Genomic DNA, 18,617 nt, shown 5'->3' on the forward strand with positions numbered 1-18,617 from the left:
AAGGTTGGCATGAGATCCGGGGTCTCATGACGTAATCCACCAGATGTCCAGACCTCAGCTGAAAATCACTCGTCACAGCAAGAACCAGGGAGCTCTCAAAATGAATAATAAAAGCCCATCAACAGATGCTAATAACGAGATGACATAGATGTTGGAATTATCTGGCCAGGATTGTAAAGGAACTATCATATTATGAACACATGAAGCAAATGAAGAAATAGAAAGGCTAAGAAAAGAAATAGAAGATATAGAGGGACAACTAGAAATTAAAAAAAAAAATAAAACTGAAATTTCTGAAAACTCAAAAATTGGGCTCAACAGCAGAATGAAGAGAAGAGTTAAGTAACAGCGAAGTTGGAGGTAGAGCAAGAGAAATTACCCAACCTGAACAATAGAGAGAAGATAGTCTGGGGAGAGTGAGCGGAGCCGCAGGCTCCTGTGAGACTATAACAAATGCTCTAACGTCAGTTCTTCTCCAAATCCCTTGCCCTGGATGTGAAGTGGGTCCCAGAAAAAGAGGAGAAAGAGAATGGGACCGAAAACATCATCAAAGAAATAATGACTGAAATTGTCTCAAATGTGGCTTTTGTCCTCCATTTGAAAGGACACTGCTGACAGGGAGGGGACAGAAACACCCTAGGGAAGTCAGCTTTGCAGCCATGGGGAAGCGCAGGGCAGGAGCCAGTGTTTGCATAAGCCAGTCCCATCTCGGTAAGGAAAAACATGATGGTCTGGCTCACAGGGGAATGTGTAAAGGAGTTCACTGTAAAAGCGTGAGCTTACTGTGTCCATCAAAATTCTTTTTCTTTTAACAAGAGAAAATAGCCAAATTTTATACATACGTATGTATGGCAACCTCACATACAGGAGAGAGTCAGAGACCCCACATGCACAAGAGGCTCCTTCATCAAAATGATTAAATCAGGTGGCGTCCCCACAGTGAATGATCCTGGGAGTTTGCACCCCGTGCTGAGCGCTCTTCTCCTGAGGGCTTCCTGGGGGTCTGGACACAGAGTATGGACGAGGAGAAGAAACGCATTTGCTGCTGGGCTCAATGACTCAGGCACGAGAGCTGGCTTTCACTTTTGAGAATCCTCATTCTGAAGTCCCCAAATCTTAAAAGTGGGCGTGGTTAAACTCAAACTCCAAGTGCTTACAAGTCTCTGTCCATTTGTAGGATAGAGAAAGAGGACAAAAGTATGGATTTCATGAAAATGGTTCTTTGGTGTCTCGGTGATGTTGGTAGTCACAGATAAGTCACTGCCTTGAGGGGGTACAAGTTGCTAATCTCATTATGACCCCAGACAGCCCAGCTTTTGAGCCTGGGCTCAGCTAGGCAGTCAGCCTCCGTCATACTGATACACCATGGAGACATCCTAATAAAACCAGCCTTGGCATTACTCCCAGGTTAGAATGTGACTTTGACACGTGTCTACGGCCCGCACTTGCACGTTGGAGATGGTGTAGGTTTGTATAGCAAGCAGTGGGGGCTGTAGCAATAGCAGTGAGACCCACAGCTCCACCATGCCTCTTGCATCCACTCTGAAATGAATTTCATTCTTTATCCGCTTGTTGGGGTTTATCCAGTAGCTGCTGATAAATTGGTTCTCAGCGGGGGGAGAAGGGGAGGAAGGGGGGAGCATGCTCCCACCATGGCCAATTTCAAGGTACCAACAGTTCAACAATTGGTCGGCCACGTCCCTGAATAGTTAAATAGGTTCACAGCAGCCGGTCCTCACCAGCTCCAGCACACCACCCCAGAGTATTTAATGTAGACAACCTTCCCTGGATGTTCACTCACTCATTCAACATTCATGCACTTCACAAATATCTCCTGATTGCTGTATTGTTTTCTGTTGCGGCTGTAACAAATGACTACAAGCTTAACAGTGTCAGACAGCACTCGTTTGTTAGCTCACACTTCTGTCAGTCAGAGGCCCAGCACAGCGTGGCTGGATTCTCTGCTCAGGGTCTCACTGGACTAAAATCAAGGTATCAGTAGGGCTGCAGTTCCCATCTCAGGCTCTGGGTCCTCTTCCAAGCTCACTGGTTTTTGGCAGATTCATTTCCTTCTCTTGGTTTTCATGTGGGGCCCCAGCAACAGAGAGTCAGAAATTCTCCTGCTTCTAATTTCCTTAACTTTCTCTTCTGCCACTTCTCTCTGACTCTTCTACCTTCCTCCTCTGTTTTTAAGCGTTCACATGATTACATTGGACCCTTCCAGATAACCCAAAATCATATCCCTATTTTTAAAAATATTTATATTTTATTGATTTCAGAAAGGAAGGGAGGAGAGAAAGATAGAAACATCAGTGATGAGAGAAAATCCTTGATCGGCTGCCTCCTTCACGTCCCCCTCTAAACCCCGCCCCCACCTCCCTGGCACTGGGGATCGAGCCTGCAACCCGGGCATGTGCCCTGAAAAGGAAGAGAATAGAATAGTAACCTCCTGGTTCATAGGTCAAGGCTCAACCTCTGAGCCATGCCGGTTGGGCTATGTTATATATATGAATTGATTTCAGAGAGGAAGGGAGAGGAAAAGAGAGAAACATCAATGATGAGGGAAAGAGAGAAACATCAATGATGAGAAAGAATCATTGGTTGGCTGCCTCCTGCATGCCCCCTACTGGGGATGGAGCCCACAACCCGGCATGTGCCCCTGACCAGAATCAAACCCAGGACCCTAGAGTCCACAGGCCAATGCTCTGTTCACTGAGCCAAACCAGCTAGGGCAGCTATGTTCCTATTTTAAAGTCAGTAATATTATACCTGCCAAATCCCTTTTGCCACTCATGAATGTACCACCTGGGGATGAAGGTCACGGAGGCCAAAAGGTGCCTACAGGTGCCTACCCTATAGCAAACACTGTGCTTGTATTTAGGAAATTCCAGGGACTGAACAGACAAAATACCTTTCATTCATGAAACTTGCATTATGCTCCACAAGCAGTATAAAAACACAGCCTTCCACCACATAGACACCTCATAGTTCAGATTTCTTTTGGTTGGGTGTTAATTCCTGCCCCCGCCTCTTTTTTTCCAACCAGGGAGGCCCAAGAATTTGTGGAGAAGTATGAAGGAGCCTTGGGAAAAGGGAAAGGCAAGCGACTCTACGCCTATAGGATGCTGATGACTAAGGTGTGTGATGCAGAGGCTACAAACTTCTGAACTTGGGTGACTATCTCAGGCACCTCCCAGCCTCACCATTTGTGTCCAGTTCCCCCAGAATCCTGAGCGTGAGGTCCAGTTGACTATATAGCTGGGGAGCAAGATGACAGTCACAATGAATAACCCAGCCCTGGGGCAGCAGCTACCATCTCACGGAGCTCTGAGGAAGGGCATGTGAAGTCTTTTCCCGCCCACACCCTCGCCCAGTTTTCTGATTCTCTAAGCCAGTGGTTCTCAACCTTCCTAATGCCACGACCCTTTAATACAGTTCCTCATGTTGTGGTGACCCCCAACCATAAAATTATTTTCGTTGCTACTTCATAATTGTAATTTTGCTACTGTTATGAATCGTAATGTAAATATCTGATACGCAGGATGTATTTAGGCGACCCCTGTGAAAGGGTCGTTTGACCCCCGAAGGGGTCGCGACCCACAGGTTGAGAACCGCTGCAAGCCAATGTAGGATAGAGAGCTTCAATGCAGAGCTTCTCCGGGCCTCCCTCTGCCTCTGCTCCACCTCTAAGACATCACTTTTCAGGCCAAGATGCCTACAGCCTTGAGGGGCTGTCGGATGGTTGCCAAGAGACCAACTGGCAGGCTGTGTCTCCAGGGGCCTCGCTTGGCAGCATTCATTACCCCTATTGGCTTCAGCCTTGCAAGCCTATATTTTGTACTGATGTTATCAGCACCCTGACAGTAGATCCATCTTGGGGGAGGACTCACATTAATAAAGCTTATGAGACTGATATATAAAACCAGATACGGGATTATTAATTCACAAGGAGAAATAACTGATACAAGAACTGGAAAACCTGAAGTCCACATCAGCAATGCCTTTTTTTCCCCCCAGTAGAGTTAGTTCTATGGAAACCTAAACCATAATCCCAATTCCAATCTATTAATTTGCAATGAAAAATTACTGCCATAGAAACCAAAATACTCAGAGCCCAGGTGGTGGGCAAATGCTCTCCTCATAGACAGACCTACACAGGAAGCCAAATAAGCCAGAGATGATTTTTGAGCACAGAATCAGAACTAAGGAAAGTAGATGAAGCAGTGGGACTGAAGTGCCCGGTGTCCACCACCGGCCATTCCCCACAGCCCTCCCTTCCTGTCTTAGGGATATCTTTGCATTATCAACCAGTCTTATCCCTAGGAGCCTCCCTTCTCCTCTCTCTCTTCTGACGGATGGTTTCCTTCCTTATTAAGTAGTCACCCAATTAGGATATGGTCAAAGCCTTCAGGTCTGGAAGCCTGTTTGATTCCTTCAGACAAAATTTCCTTTCATCCTTAGTGAATTTACAAAGGAAAATCTCATTTCCTTCATGAACAAGTTCTTAGGAGACCTTTGTAATAATTGACACTGATCTGAGGAGCTTCTCCCTACTACCTCTTTGCTGTTTTCTATGAATTTTTTAAATTCCAAATGGATTTATTTCCAGGGGCTGGGGTTGTTGGAAAGCAGCCCCCTGAAGAGTTGACAAATGTTCACCCAGCTACTGACAGGCAGCTACTGAGGTTTCTGACTGGTGCAAACTCTGAGTATTGGAGCTGGGAAAAGACTGTGAAAAGGGGTGTGGTGCTTTCATTTTCTTTAGAAAAAAACAAAAACAAAAACAAACAAACAAAAAGCAGGCTATTGTTTCACCAGGAGAAGAAAGGGAAGCCATGGGCTGAGGCCTCTACCAGTCCCATCAGCATCGTGGTTTAGCAGCAATTCCTATCAGATTTAGGCACTTGGCTGACTGCGAAATGTGCTGTGAGAGTTGTGAGATTTCTTTTTTCCACTGAATTTCTGTTTTAAGGTAAAGGAAGCTGTATCTAAAGGTTGTTAACCCATTTGATTCCCCAAGTCAGAAATTCTATACAAAATTTCTAAATTTATATATAAACTGTTCAAACCTGAAGTTTTATCAGCCCGGTAGACAAATGCAAGGTATTGTGTAGCCCTGGCTTCTCTCTCACTCCACACCTGACTTAAAGCGAAGACTTAGCATCCGCCTCTGGCAGCCTGGGCTCACCGACTCCAAGGGGGTGCCTCACCCACATGTGACCTCATGTTGACATGTCAACATCAATGTGCACCTCCAGCATGCCCCTCCAAGGCCCAAGGCACCATGTTAAAGAACTGAGGGTATTGCCTGTCTAATTTCAGAAATGGATCAAGTTTAAGAGAGACTTTGATAATTTCAAGACTCAGTGTATTCCCTGGGAAATGAAGATCAAGGACATTGAAAGTGAGTATCTTGGTGTCACTGTTTTTAGCTGGTTTACTGAAGTGTTTTCCAAGGGCTGGGACTGTGTTCTTGTCCCTCTGATTAGACTATTGTAGATCCCGTTGTACTGGGAAAAGAACGGGCTATGGACTAGCTAGACAAAGATTTAAATTGTGTTTCTTCACTTTCTGATTCTGGGAGGTTAGGCAGATCCATTAAGCCCAGAGAGCCTCACGTTACTTATTTAGAAAAAGAAAATGGAGGTCAGGATGTCCACACCACAGACTGATGTGAAAATTGGATCCATCTCACACAAAAAGTGCTCAATAGCGTTAACTTCTTCCTCCTGCAACCCTTTAACCCCCATCGTTTCTCTCTCCAGGTCACTTTGGTTCTTCAGTGGCATCATATTTCATCTTTCTCCGATGGATGTATGGTGTTAACCTTGTCCTTTTTGGCTTAATATTTGGGCTAGTCATAATCCCAGAGGTAAGAAAGAACTTCGTATGTCTTTGGATAGTATTCAGGCTTATCATAACCACCATCTTCATTTATATTAAGTACTCTCTGTTTTACAAAGAATCAGTCATTCATTTTAGATTCTATACTCACATCAATTGCCCAGATAGCTCAGTTAAAAAAAAAAAAAAGGAACCAAAATATTTCTGAATTAAGATGTGGACTCTACATTTTCTACCTCTCATTTTACTTTAAGATAAGTGGAGAATTAATATCCCAGTGAGTTTTTTTTTACCCAGAAAGAGGGGGGGGGATAGAATGCATTATATCATAATTTATTACAGAAAAAAAAATTGGATTTGACTAGTGCTCCTCACTATTCTTTCAACTATCATCCTATTGTGAATATAGATAGGTCCTTGCCTATCAATGAGCAATTGAGAAACAAAAAGACTGATGTGAAAATTGGATCCATCACACACAAAAAGTGCTCAATAGTGTTAACTTCCTCCTCCTGCAACCCTTAAACCCCCCATCGCCTCTGGTCCATTAAGCATCGAACACACGAATTGCTATAGTCCTGCCTGAGCTGTTTGGTGCTGGTGCTGGGTACACAAGTGGATTTACTTCAGAAACTTTCACGTAACTATCTGTCTGCATTTAATATTTTCTTCCTTCCAGGTGTATTAATGGGTTCTATGATAGTTTACTGACCCCTATTTTACTATAACTAGTTCCATGAGAATATGAAGTCAATTCTATCTGTAGTCACATCCTTGGGAAATTTTTCTGCATTGTCTGTTTATTAGGAAATTAAAAGGATTTCCATGTAATGTGAATTAAACCAGATTGGTTGGAAGTGGTTGATGGTGTGTTATAATAGTGCTTAGTAGCAAAGAAGTGTTACATCTATAATAAAAAAAGCATAATATGCTAATTAGACTGGACGTCCTTCCAGATGTCCTTCCAGACAACCTTCCAGACGAAGCCAGGGCTGCGAGGGAAGCCTGGGTCCCAGGTGCCAGAGGGAAGCCAGTGCCAGCAGCCGGGGGAAGGAAGTCCTAGTCTTGCACCAATTTCGTGCATCGGGCCTCTAGTTGTTTATAAAACCACTGAATTCTTTTCTACATAACTTAAAAAGTGTATTGAAAAATATGTCATTAACTAAGCTTTATACACCTTTATACACATAGCTGGAAATTCTGGGTTAAGAGTCCACTTAGTCCTATGTATATCCTTAAGCCAGTATCACTCTCCGGCATAGAAATAAGGATTTTAAACCTTCCGGCAAGTGTGTACAAGTGCCCTTCCACCAGGCCTGGTTCTCCCCAGGGGAGAAATATTGCCAGAGGCCAGCAAGAAGTTTCACTTGTTCCCTCCATAGCCAAGGAAGTGTCAGTTTTCCCAGAAGTCACTGGGGAAATGTACCTTCACAGAGCTTTTGCTTTCTTCCTGGGAGTTTTTTTTTATTCCAAATGAATTTATTTCCATGAGAAGAGAGCACAGAAACATGCTGTCGGCCTATAAGACGTCACGGGCAATACAGTGGTTCAGAAAAGCCGTCTTTTTGTGAAGGTGAATAAGTTTAAGGACACTGAGGTAGGTTTTTTTCTTAATAAGATGGGGAGGTGGTAGATAAAATGCTCTTCTTTACTTTTTCACATTTTAAACATATTTTTATTGATTTCAGAGAGGAAGGGAATGGATGAGAGAGAGACAGAAGCATCAATGATGAGAGGGAATCATTGATTGGCTGCCTCCTGTATGGCCCATGCTGGGGATCCAGCCTGTAACCCAGGCATGTGGCCTGACCGGGAGTTGAACCGTGACCCCCTGGTTCATAGGTTGATGCTCACCCAAGTGGTCGGGCTTTTTCACATTTTCCACAATAGGTGTGTTACTTGTAAAATCAGGTACATGATTAATGTCATTTAAAGAAGAAAATGGGTGTGCCTGTTCTGAGAAGGGAAGTCTCGGTGTGTTTGTATTTTCTCCACATATAATCATGTCGTCCTGTCCCTACAAGGTACTGATGGGCATGCCCTATGGAAGTATACCCAGAAAGACAGTGCCGCGGGCAGAGGAAGAAAGAGCCATGGACTTTTCCGTTCTTTGGGATTTTGAGGTACCATTGCCAACATGCCAATGAACTTCGGTTTTGTGATTGTGAGGTCTAAAAACTGCACGAATACACAAGACATGCTGCATTTAATTATTGAAAACCCAGTGCTTTGTTCAAATCGAATTCCAGCACTATGCAAAATGAGTCAGCCACTACAACCTCCTCGGTCCCCTTCATAGGTTCCTCTGTGCGGGCACACATGCTGATGGCTATGAGCCCCCATGAGAACACGGCTCTCCTCATTCCGCTAGATCAATGTAAGCTGATCTACAATATGGTTTTCTCTCCCTGTGCCCACATGAAGACCCCAAGTCTATTGCTATTGCAGCCTTCTCCCAAGTGTGACATGGCATCTTCAAGTGAATGTCCTATTGTTCCACAAATTCCAACATCTATTTAACCAAACACACACCTTTTCCCCATCTCCTTTATTGGAACCGTGGTTCATCCAATCATTAGGTCACCCTACACTTCTCCCTCTTACCCACCCTGCCCCACATGCAATCAATCACTATGTCTGAGCCTATCCACTAAATATTTCTAGAATTGGTCCCCTATTTTCCATCCCCCTTACCTCTCCTTTGAATAGCACCCCACTGCATCTCTATGCCCTGCCATGGGCATGGATGAGTCCTTGTCTGTACCCCTTACTTTGCATCTGCCATCCAGATACCAGGACCACTGTCAGAATCTTCTACCTCTGCTCTCTGCCTTGGCTTGGCTCCTTCAATCTACTTCAATCTACATTCCCTCTGCTTACAGAGCGATCTTTTTACAATGCAAACCTGACCCTATCATCCCTACCTCCAATATCCACTTATACCCACTCCCAAATGGAATAAAACCCAGTGTTCTGGCTTGGGTTTACAAAAGAACTATTCATGACCTGGCTTGGCTGTCCCCTACTTCTTCGGTCCCTTATCTACCTAAGACCTCACACTTTATGCCCCAATGTTATCAAGTTTGGGGGAAGTCCCTGGATGCATCACACACTTTTGGTGCCTCCCTGCCTTTGCTCAGGGTCTCATGCTCACATTAAGAATTTGGAGCTATTTGTGCATACGCATGTGCATGCACACACACACACACACACACACACACACACACACACCCCTTATTACTAGTTTTATCCCGAATGTTAACAACACTCTCCTCCCTGTCCTCTATCTCTGCACTCTGTATAATGGAGAAATCGAGAGAATGAAGAAAGAAAAGAGGGGGAGACAGGGAGACATGGATAGACTTGGGATCAATTGGGGGAAATGAAGGGAAGAACAGGAGTGTCCAGAACTCTTCCTTCCTCCCCTCAGACTCCCGCTAAGCCCCTGAGAAAGAAATGCCTGTAGCATGGAAGTGTCTGATGACTGCGCTGAGCTTACAAACCCAGAGCATTTGGGTTTGCTGTCCCACAGGGCTACATTAAATACTCCGCTCTCTTCTACGGCTACTACAACGACCAGAGGACCATCGGGTGGCTGAGGTACAGACTGCCCATGGCTTACTTTATGGTGGGGGTCAGCGTGTTCGGCTATAGCCTGATGATTGTCATTAGATCGTAAGTATGACCGTCTTCTTTACAGGTTTTTAATTTTCTTCATACAGACATCCTACTCCCACGGCCACTCTGTGCCCACTTACCTTCTTGTGGGGGATTTAGAGAGGAAAAAAAAAAAAGCAAAGGCAGATTGTTGTATGTGGTATAAAAGACAAACAGGGTAATGTGGGAAGTTCTGTGAAATGGGATAGAAACTCCTTTAGATGAGGCTAAGAACTGCCAGCCATGCTGAAAGTCTGGGGCACAGCATTTTAGACAAAAGAGGAGCATGTGCAAAGGCCCTGAGGTAGGAAATAGCCTAGTGAATTCCAGGAACTGCCAAAAGACCACTGTGGTTGTATGGTACTGAGTAAGGTAAGACTGGAGAAGTTTGCAAGACCTGTTTTTGCTTTCCCCAGAGCTCAGCTTTTTCTAAAAAACTCTTTGTTCCTCTATACCTCTAGCTTGCATGTGGGAATCCAGCCTGGTACTTACGATGATACTAGAGGCCCAGCGCATGATTAAATCGTGCACATGTAGGGTCCCCTAGGCCTAGCCTGCCATCAGGGCCATGTCCGCTGCCCCGCGACGCCTCGATGCTCTGTGGACGCTGCCGGCACCCTGCGTCGCTCTCAGCTCACGCCCTTCCCCCGTGTGCTGCCCCCACCCCTCGCCCAGGCCTTGTGCGCCCTCTCACCTCCCCGCACAGTGGGAGCACCTCCACTCGCCACCTGGGGACCCATGCCACACTACCCGCTCATGCCCGCCTTGCGCCCTCTTCGATGCACAGCCCGGCGCGAGAGCCCCGTCTCGCTGCGGAAGCTGAAAGTCCCAGCCCGCGACAGGTGCTCCATGCACCTCCTGGTGACCGGTGGTTTGGTTGTGACACCATTACAGCATCATGACCACAGGCCTTTTATGATGTAGATAAACAGTAAGCCTAAATGAATGTATGGTGTCCACATTGGCCCCAACTCTACCTGTCTCAATGGTCAGAAGTGGACTTGGTTCTTAATTCATACTTTCTAAAGAACATTTTGACCCATCCCATGAACTGCCTCCTTCTTAGTCAGGGACCCCAATCAGTAAAGGCTGGTGCAGGGTGGGGTGTCACAGTCTCCTACGTACACCTGACCACCAGGGCTCACCACTCTTCGGCAGGGCCACAAAGGGTCACTTCTCCCAGAAGAGCAGGGATAGCTGAGTCTGAGAAGAGGAGAAGAGAACTCTCCAAGCCTGGTTAGAATCCTAAAGGGAAATGCTGCCGTTCATGAGAGCCTGCCCAGCACACAACAGTGACCATGAGGAGATATGTGGCTGCCCAGCTCTATCAAGCAACAGGGAGGAAAAACACACAAAAAAACAAGGAGACAGGCTTGGGTTTATTCTTAGCCTCATGTGGTTACGTTTTTCCCTGCAATTATCCCAGATAAGTATAAGGATATGAAATGTTTCCCTGATGAACCAAAAAGCTAACTAAGCCGACCAAGCCCCTAAAATAGCAAATCCCAAAAACCAACACATAAGATAGAATTAGAGAGAGTGCACCCTCACCCCCCACACCGCCCCCCCGACACACACACACTGTGTCTGATAGAGCTCCTGCTCTGAATATTTCGATTCCCACAGAGCTGACCCCCAGAGAGACTCCACAAAGAACGGTTGAAGATAGGTGGGATGAAATATGTAGGTAACAAGGCAGGTCCAAGGTGCTTTAAGAAAAGGATGTCTGTGTTACCTGGGTGCAGTACCAACTGTCTCAGGCTTATTGGATTTTACATCAGAAAAAATACATTTTCTATTGAAGAAAATAGATAAATTAGAAGAGGCCGTTTCTCTGTGAGAACAGACTTCTAAAACATTTGCAGGCAAATCCAGCCATAGGAAATCAGACATTGGGGCAAAAAGCATGGTTAAGTGTCCTGCCGGCTTCTAATTACACAACTGACACCATAGGTGCTCACAGGGGACTCTGAATTTGAAGGGAAAGTGCCCCAATCAAATCTTTCTTGGCCCGAGTACCTGCATGGTTCATTCCCTTCATCAGATGTCTGCTACCTGTGCCCATGAATGGCTCAGGCCAAGGTTCCCATGGGCTGACACAGTAAAGACAGGGCAGATATAACAACAGTGCTGTGCACCCTACAGGATGGCCAGCAACACCCAGGGCAGCACCAGCGAAGGGGAGAGTGATAACTTCACATTCAGCTTCAAGATGTTCACCAGCTGGGACTACCTGATCGGCAATTCAGAGACGGCCGACAACAAATATGTGTCCATCACCACCAGCTTCAAGGTAGCCACCCCGGGCAGTTCCCACTTCCTCGGGCAGCGGTTCTCAACCTGTGGGTCGCGACCCCTTTGGGGGTCGAATGACCCTTTCACAGGGGTTGCCTAAGACCATCGGAAAACACATATATAATTACATATTGTTTTTGTGATTAACCACTATGCTTTAATTATGTTCAATTTGTAACAATGAAAATACATCCTGCATATCAGATATTTACATTATGATTCACAACAGTAGCAAAATTACAGTTATGAAGTAGCAACGAAAATAATTTTATGGTTGGGGGTCAGCACAACATGAGGAACTGTATTAAAGGGTCGTGGCATTAGGAAGGTTCAGAACCACTGTCCTAGGGGGACTTTGGGTACCTCCAGTCATTGGGAGACTTCTCCCAGCTGGGGCATGGCAAGTAAGATTACCAAGTAACCTGTGGCAAGAACTTTACCAGCAGCAGGAGCCCAGCTATCAAGCCTTCAAGAAAAATGCTCACAGCTGCTCCCCACCATCTGTTTCTTACTATGTCAGAGAATCATGTTTGTTGGGGCCTGGTCCTGCCTATATCCTTGTGGAAATGTTTTCGGCTTAGGGACATGAAAGGATGTGCTTGGGGTGGACTTTCTCAACCCTTTACACATGTTTGAATCACCTAAGGAGCTTAAAAAATCTTCTCAGTCCCACCCATAGAGATTCTGGTGTGATAAGTGTGGGGTAGGGTCCTGGCATTGGATTTTTTTTAAAGTTCCTTAAGTGATTAGAACACCCAGAAAGAGTTGAGAACCCTGGTCTGGAAATATGGGAATAGAGCAATCAATTATGTCTACAACTACACACTTAATTATCACCTTAACTGGTTCACAAGGGAGATGTGAGATGACCTACACATCTCTTTTTATTTTATAACTAGAGTCCTGATGCATGAAATTCGTGCAAGATTAGGCCTTCGCAGCCCTGGCTTCGTTCAGAAGGTCATCCAAACAGTCATTCCGCTGTTCGGCCATTGGGTCAATTTGCGTATTACGCTTTTATTATTATAGATATAAAAATAAACCGGAGGATAACCAAATTAACAATGGCAGAAGCTGTAACACTGAAGCACTGTACATCTTATTTTTTTCTCCATGACTGTAAAAATCACTCAGAGTTATTGATAGTTCAATATTCCTAGGGCCTGGCAGAAATCAGATTTATAACACAACTGTGCTTGTTTATTTGTTTGTTTGTTTGTTTTTGTCTTCTTCCATCTCCTCTCTCCTGACACTTCCTGGGAGGAGAAGTGAGCTGCTGCCTGCTGACCAATGCCTGCAGATGGCAGATACACCCACCAGGGACAGGGCTTGGGCTCAGCAACTCACTTACATGGGTTTCGTGAGCCCCAGAGTTCTGTCAGCTTGGCAGTGGGTAGAGGAGGGAGCTGACTCAGTCCCCCACCCCTTCTTCTCACAGCAATGGGGGGGGCCTCTGATGGAGCATTCAAGGATGGGGTAGGAGTCAATGGGGCCTTTGTCTCTTCCTCCTGGCCTACCAGCAAGAGACAAAGAAGGTCAATGCCGCCCTAACCAGTTGGGCTCAGTGGATAGAATGTCAGCCTACGGACTGAAGGGTCCCCGGTTCGATTCCAGTCAAGGGCACATGCCCAGGTTGCAGGCTCGATCCCCAGTAGGGGGTGTGCAGAAGGCAGTCGATCAATGATTCTCTCTCATCGTTGATGTTTCTATCTCTCTCTCCCTCTCCCTTACTTTCTAAAATCAATCAAAAATATATTTTTAAATGTTTAAAAAATAAAATAAAATGCTTATAAAGCACTTTGAACATCTGGGGAAGAGAAGACTTCTGAGTCTTTTGAAAAACAAGTTAATACACTTACATAACAGGGCACATGTTGTGAGAATGGTGTGTATTAATGTATATTAACTGCCTGAAGAGTTAGTTGAACCTGAACCTGAACACAGTAACTGTAAATTAGTTGCCAAAATCTCCTTCCAGGTACTTTTGTATCTAAGAGACTTCATTCTTCATCCTGGTCTGCCATATACTAATTGCGTCTTCATAAAGTTATGAGTACAGGAGAAAAGATTAATAATAAAAAATCTATTGTATTTTTATACACTAGCAGCAAACAATTAAAAATCATTTTAAATTCCATTTTTAATAATATTATATAAATTATAAAAATTCCTAGGCATAGGTTTGACCAAAAAAAAAAAATGAAGATCGCTACACTAAAAGTATAAAATATTGCTGAAAGAGATTTGAAAACTCTAAATAAATGGAGAGATATACCATCCTCATGGATTAGGACAGGGGTCACCAAACTATGGCCCAGGGTTCAAATCCAGCCTGCTGCCTATTTTTGTAAATAAGATTTTATTGAAACAAAGCCATGCCCATATATTTATATCTTCTCTGTGGTTGCTTTCATGCTACAAAGCATAGCTGAACAGTTGTGAGAGAGACCACATGGCCTGCAAAGCCCAAAGGATTTCCTATCTGGCTTTTTATTTTTAAAAAGTTTGGCCAGAACTTTTTTTATAGAAAAAGCCAGCCTCTAGATTAGAAGACTTAATAATAAGAATCAATTTTAATCTATTTGATCTATAGATTTAAAACAATCCCAATCAGTTACTAGAATTTCTCTGATCCTTAGTATCTGGGATGTGGATAATAATAGTAATTTCTCTATTGGTTTGTTGTTGAGATTAAGAGGAAAAATGCATGGGAAGTGTACACATCTGGTACATGGTAATTATTTAATAAATCTAAGCTTCTGTCATTGCGTGGACCAGAATAACAGTAACAGCAAAATGTGGTTTCTTTTCCTTTCTTTTTTAAATGGTTTTATTGGTTTTAGAGAGAGTGGAAGGCAGAGGGAGGGAGGGAGGGAGGGAGGGAGGGAGAGAGAGAGAGAGAGAGAGAGAGAGAGAGAGAGAGAGAGAGAAACATCAATGTGAGAGAAACATCAACTGATTGCCTCTTATATGCACCTCGACTAGGGACTGAACCCCACCCGGGGCATGTGCCCTGACTGGGAATTGAACTGGCAACCCTTTGGTGCTCCCGATGAAGCTCAATCAACTGACCCACACTGGCCAGGGTTTTCTTAAAGGAAAGAACTAATTCTCCATAGGGCAACACTGCTTAATATCACTGCTCTATATTACTTCACTTATATAAATCCAGAAAGGAGTCATCCCAGGAACCCAAAAATGGTTCCTGTTGGCTCCTGGCCCTCCATTATTCACATCTCATTTTTCACACATTAAGGAATCAATAGTGGATGAACAAGAAAGTAACAAAGAAGAAAATATTCACCTGACAAGATTTCTCCGCGTCCTGGCCAACTTCCTCATCATCTGCTGTTTGTGTGGGAGTGGGTACCTCATTTACTTTGTGGTGAAGCGATCCCAGGAATTCTCCAAAATGCAGAATGTCAGCTGGTATGAAAGGAATGAGGTAAGGAGGGCATCTCTATGGAAGTGAATATTAGGGGCAAATACTGAAATTACACTGGTTCCTACACCGTTCAGCTAAAGACTTGATCTAGGGCCGAAACCGGTTTGGCTCAGTGGATAGAGCGTCGGCCTGGGGGCTGAAAGGTCCCAGGTTCGATTCCGGTCAAGGGCATGTACCTTGGTTGCGGGCACATCCCCAGTAGGGAGTGTGCAGGAAGCAGCTGATCGATGTTTCTAACTCTATATCTCTCTCCCTTCCTCTCTGTAAAAAATCAATAAAATATATTTAAAAAAAAAAAGACTTGATCTAGAAAGTGAAATTGCATCTCTTTCTAGTCTAGTAGTGCAAACATCTTGAACAAAGGGTCACCCATTAGGCTTCTGTAGCTAGATAGAGCTGGGTTTAATTAGCATGTCAGTCAGGATAGCTTTTAAACACAGTTGTTAAAAAGGTGATCCTTTCCTCACAGCTCTATAATGCCATATGTCATAAATCAAGTGTTTATTAATACATGGCTAGGTTTCTGGGCTCCCTTTTCCATTCCATTGACCTATTTGTCTATTTCTGCACTAATAACACACTTATAAACCATAGCTTTATAGCATGTCTTGATATCTGGTAGAGTGATTTTCTCATGGAGATCCACAATAAAACACATTAAAGTTTTATTGTGATTATATTGAATCCATAAATCTCTTTTGGAAATTTGACATCTGTGGTAGTTGGCAAAATGGTTACAAATTCTTCCCATCCTTGTATGCACATTTCTTTGCAATGTGCTTTTCTAGCTCCTCCCACAAAGAGGTAGCATCTTTTTCCCCATCCCTTGAATCCAGTTGGGTTTGGCCATGTGACTTGCTTTAGCCAATGGGATAGTAGCTACCATATACAAGCAGACTTGAAAAGTGTTGTGAATTGGAACTTGCTCTCTTGGGAATCCTGAGACCTCCATGATTTAAACAATTCCAGCCCAATCAGTGTTGCTCAGTGGTTGAGCATCAACCTATGAACCAGGAGGTCACGGTTTGATTCCAGGTCAGGGCACATGCCCTGATTGTGGGCTTGATCCCCAGTAGAGGGCGTGCAGGAGGCAGCCAATCAGTGATTCTCTCTCATCATTGATGTTTCTCTCTCCTCTCCCTTCCTCTCTCTGAAATCAATAAAAACATTTTCTTTTAAATTAAAAATAAATAAGTCCAGACTAGCCTACTGAATAATGAGACATGGCCCAGTTATCTCATCACCCCAGGTGATAGCCAGTCAACCACCAGACATGTGAATGAAGCCAACAACCATCAGCTGACCATAGATTCATGAATCCAGGTGAGACAGCAGAACCATCTAGCTAAGCTCAGAATCATAAGCTTCCTGTCTTCCAGTCTCCTGAAATGATGTCAGCTATCACGGTGACTCTTACCTAGTTCACAGCTTTACAGAACCCAAAGCAGTATCCCCTAGGTTAACTCATTCACTTCTCAAAAAAAGTTTACTCTTTTTTTTTTTAATCAATACTAATAAGCAACAATCATGATGGCAACCAGTTGCAGAGCAATTCTGATGTGTGGGACATATGCTAACTGCTCAGGGCATGTTGGTGCCTTCGCCAGGGTCACACAGCAAGTTGTGGAGACCCCAGGGCATCTCCAGAGGCAGAAGAGGGGACAACAAGGAGAGGGAGATGCAGGGCCCTCAGGGTGCAGAGATTGTGACCAACCAAGTGATGTTGATGAGGCAAGTAACCCAGGCTTTGCTGATCTCTCAGGTTGAAATTGTGATGTCCCTGCTTGGGATGTTTTGTCCCCCTCTGTTTGAAACAATCGCTGCCCTGGAGAACTACCACCCACGCATTGGGCTGAAGTGGCAGCTGGGACGTATCTTTGCACTCTTCCTGGGGAATCTCTACACGTTCCTCTTGGCCCTGATGGATGACGTCCACCTCAAGGTAAAGACCACAAACTCCCCCCAGTTCCTGGTGCCCACCAAATTTCCTTGTTTAGATATAATACTCTCCTGATGCATGCATCATATCAATTAAGTAAATTTTGGAAAGCTCAGAAAAATAAAATGAACAACAAATATCCCAGAATATGACCCAAGACAACCACCATTAACCATTTTGCTGCAGTTCTTTGCTGTCTTTTTCTTAGGTTGTCTTTTTTCACATCTTGTACATGTCGATTGGTACTCAATATTTTATCTGCAGCCTTTCCCATATGGTTTCATAGCTGCCATAAGTGTTTACCAGCCAAGTAAGTGTCTGCTGAGATGATATGTCATAACTGACTTAACCTTTCATCATTGCTCACCGAATGGTTATGGAGCCCTCTGCGTCAGGTCCTCAGGGAACAGCAGAGAGTGAAACACAGTCCTGTTCCAAGGGTGTTCACACTCTGGGCCAGGAGACAGACTCATCCATTACAGCATGCTGCAGGGTATGCTTCACTGAGGCAAGCCCAGGGCAGCACTGCAGTGCATAGGAGGGACTCCAGCACCCCCTGAGGAATCTTAGCAGAGACTAGAAAAAGCAGAGGGAACAGCTGGTGCAAATAGAGAACTGCAGGAAGGCTGAACAAAGTAGAGGGGGAGAAGTGAAAAATGAAACTGGGGAAGGCCCAGATGATGAGGCTCCTCCTCCTCTCTCCTCCCCCCTCATTGTTGAGCTGCATGAATTTTTTCCTGAGGTTAACAGGGAAGCTATAAGAAGGTTCTAAGCATGGAAGTAATTGAATGTGGCCCTTGCCCATCGCTCCATCCTCACCTCTGGCTTCCCTCCTACTCCAATAGACTGCTCCACCCTCCTAAACCTCACATTTCCTCCTCAGAGCAAACTTCTCTCTCTCCACCCTTCTCCCCATGTTTGACTACTTGACTAATCCTCCCTGAGGTTTAGGCTTAGCTCTCTTTGCCTCCCCAGGAAGTCTTCTCTGGCTGCCATTGTCTGATGTGAACTTTCTCGATCCTCAGAGAAAATTTTCCATAGCTCTTATCACTCTACTAGAGGCCCGGTGCGCAAATTCTTGCACCAGTGGGGTTCCTCGGCCTGGCCTGTGGGATCGGGCTGAAAGCAGCACTCCGACATCCCCCAAAGGGTCCTGGATTGCGAGAGAGTGCAGGCCAGGCTGAGGGACCCCACCAGTGCACAATCAGGGCCAGGGAGGGATGCAGGAGGTTGGCCAGCTGGGGAGGGACTGCAGGAGGGCTCCAGGGTTTGTCCGGCCCATCTTGCTCAGTCCCGATCAGCTGAACCCCAGCAGCAAGCTAACCTACCAGTCAGAGAGTCTGCCCCCTGGTGGTCAGTGCATGTCATAGCGAGCAGTTGAGCGGCCTTAGCATATCATTAGCATATTACACTTTGATTGGTTGAACGGATGACCAG

General features: G+C 44.9%; 1 protein-coding gene and 1 long non-coding RNA gene across 3 annotated transcripts in view; one reads left to right on the plus strand and one right to left on the minus strand.

Moving 5' to 3' along the window:
- TMC2 (transmembrane channel like 2) overlaps window positions 1-18,617 on the plus strand; it is a 49,253-nt gene that overhangs the window by 12,988 nt on the left and 17,648 nt on the right. Inside the window, exons 5-12 of the mRNA XM_006096377.3 lie at window positions 3,047-3,137; window positions 5,323-5,404; window positions 5,766-5,872; window positions 7,869-7,967; window positions 9,377-9,519; window positions 11,647-11,794; window positions 15,053-15,241; window positions 17,004-17,183. Of these exons, the coding sequence (XP_006096439.1) occupies window positions 3,047-3,137; window positions 5,323-5,404; window positions 5,766-5,872; window positions 7,869-7,967; window positions 9,377-9,519; window positions 11,647-11,794; window positions 15,053-15,241; window positions 17,004-17,183 (1,039 nt within the window). The remainder of the gene's footprint in view (window positions 1-3,046; window positions 3,138-5,322; window positions 5,405-5,765; window positions 5,873-7,868; window positions 7,968-9,376; window positions 9,520-11,646; window positions 11,795-15,052; window positions 15,242-17,003; window positions 17,184-18,617) is intronic.
- Window positions 1-18,617, minus strand: part of LOC106698413 — a 52,873-nt gene that overhangs the window by 4,576 nt on the left and 29,680 nt on the right. Inside the window, exons 5-7 of one of the 2 annotated variants that reach the window (XR_002831112.1) lie at window positions 17,548-17,806; window positions 15,101-15,222; window positions 14,467-14,607 (exon numbers count right to left, since the gene is read on the minus strand). This is a non-coding gene — a long non-coding RNA (uncharacterized LOC106698413). Of the gene's footprint in view, window positions 1-14,466; window positions 14,608-15,100; window positions 15,223-17,547; window positions 17,807-18,617 lie in introns of those variants that run through there. The other variant, XR_002831111.1, reaches the window with a different exon arrangement.

The sequence above is a fragment of the Myotis lucifugus genome, unplaced genomic scaffold, assembly GCF_000147115.1.
Source record: "Myotis lucifugus unplaced genomic scaffold, Myoluc2.0 scaffold_178, whole genome shotgun sequence".
In the NCBI taxonomy this organism is placed as follows: domain Eukaryota; kingdom Metazoa; phylum Chordata; class Mammalia; order Chiroptera; family Vespertilionidae; genus Myotis; species Myotis lucifugus.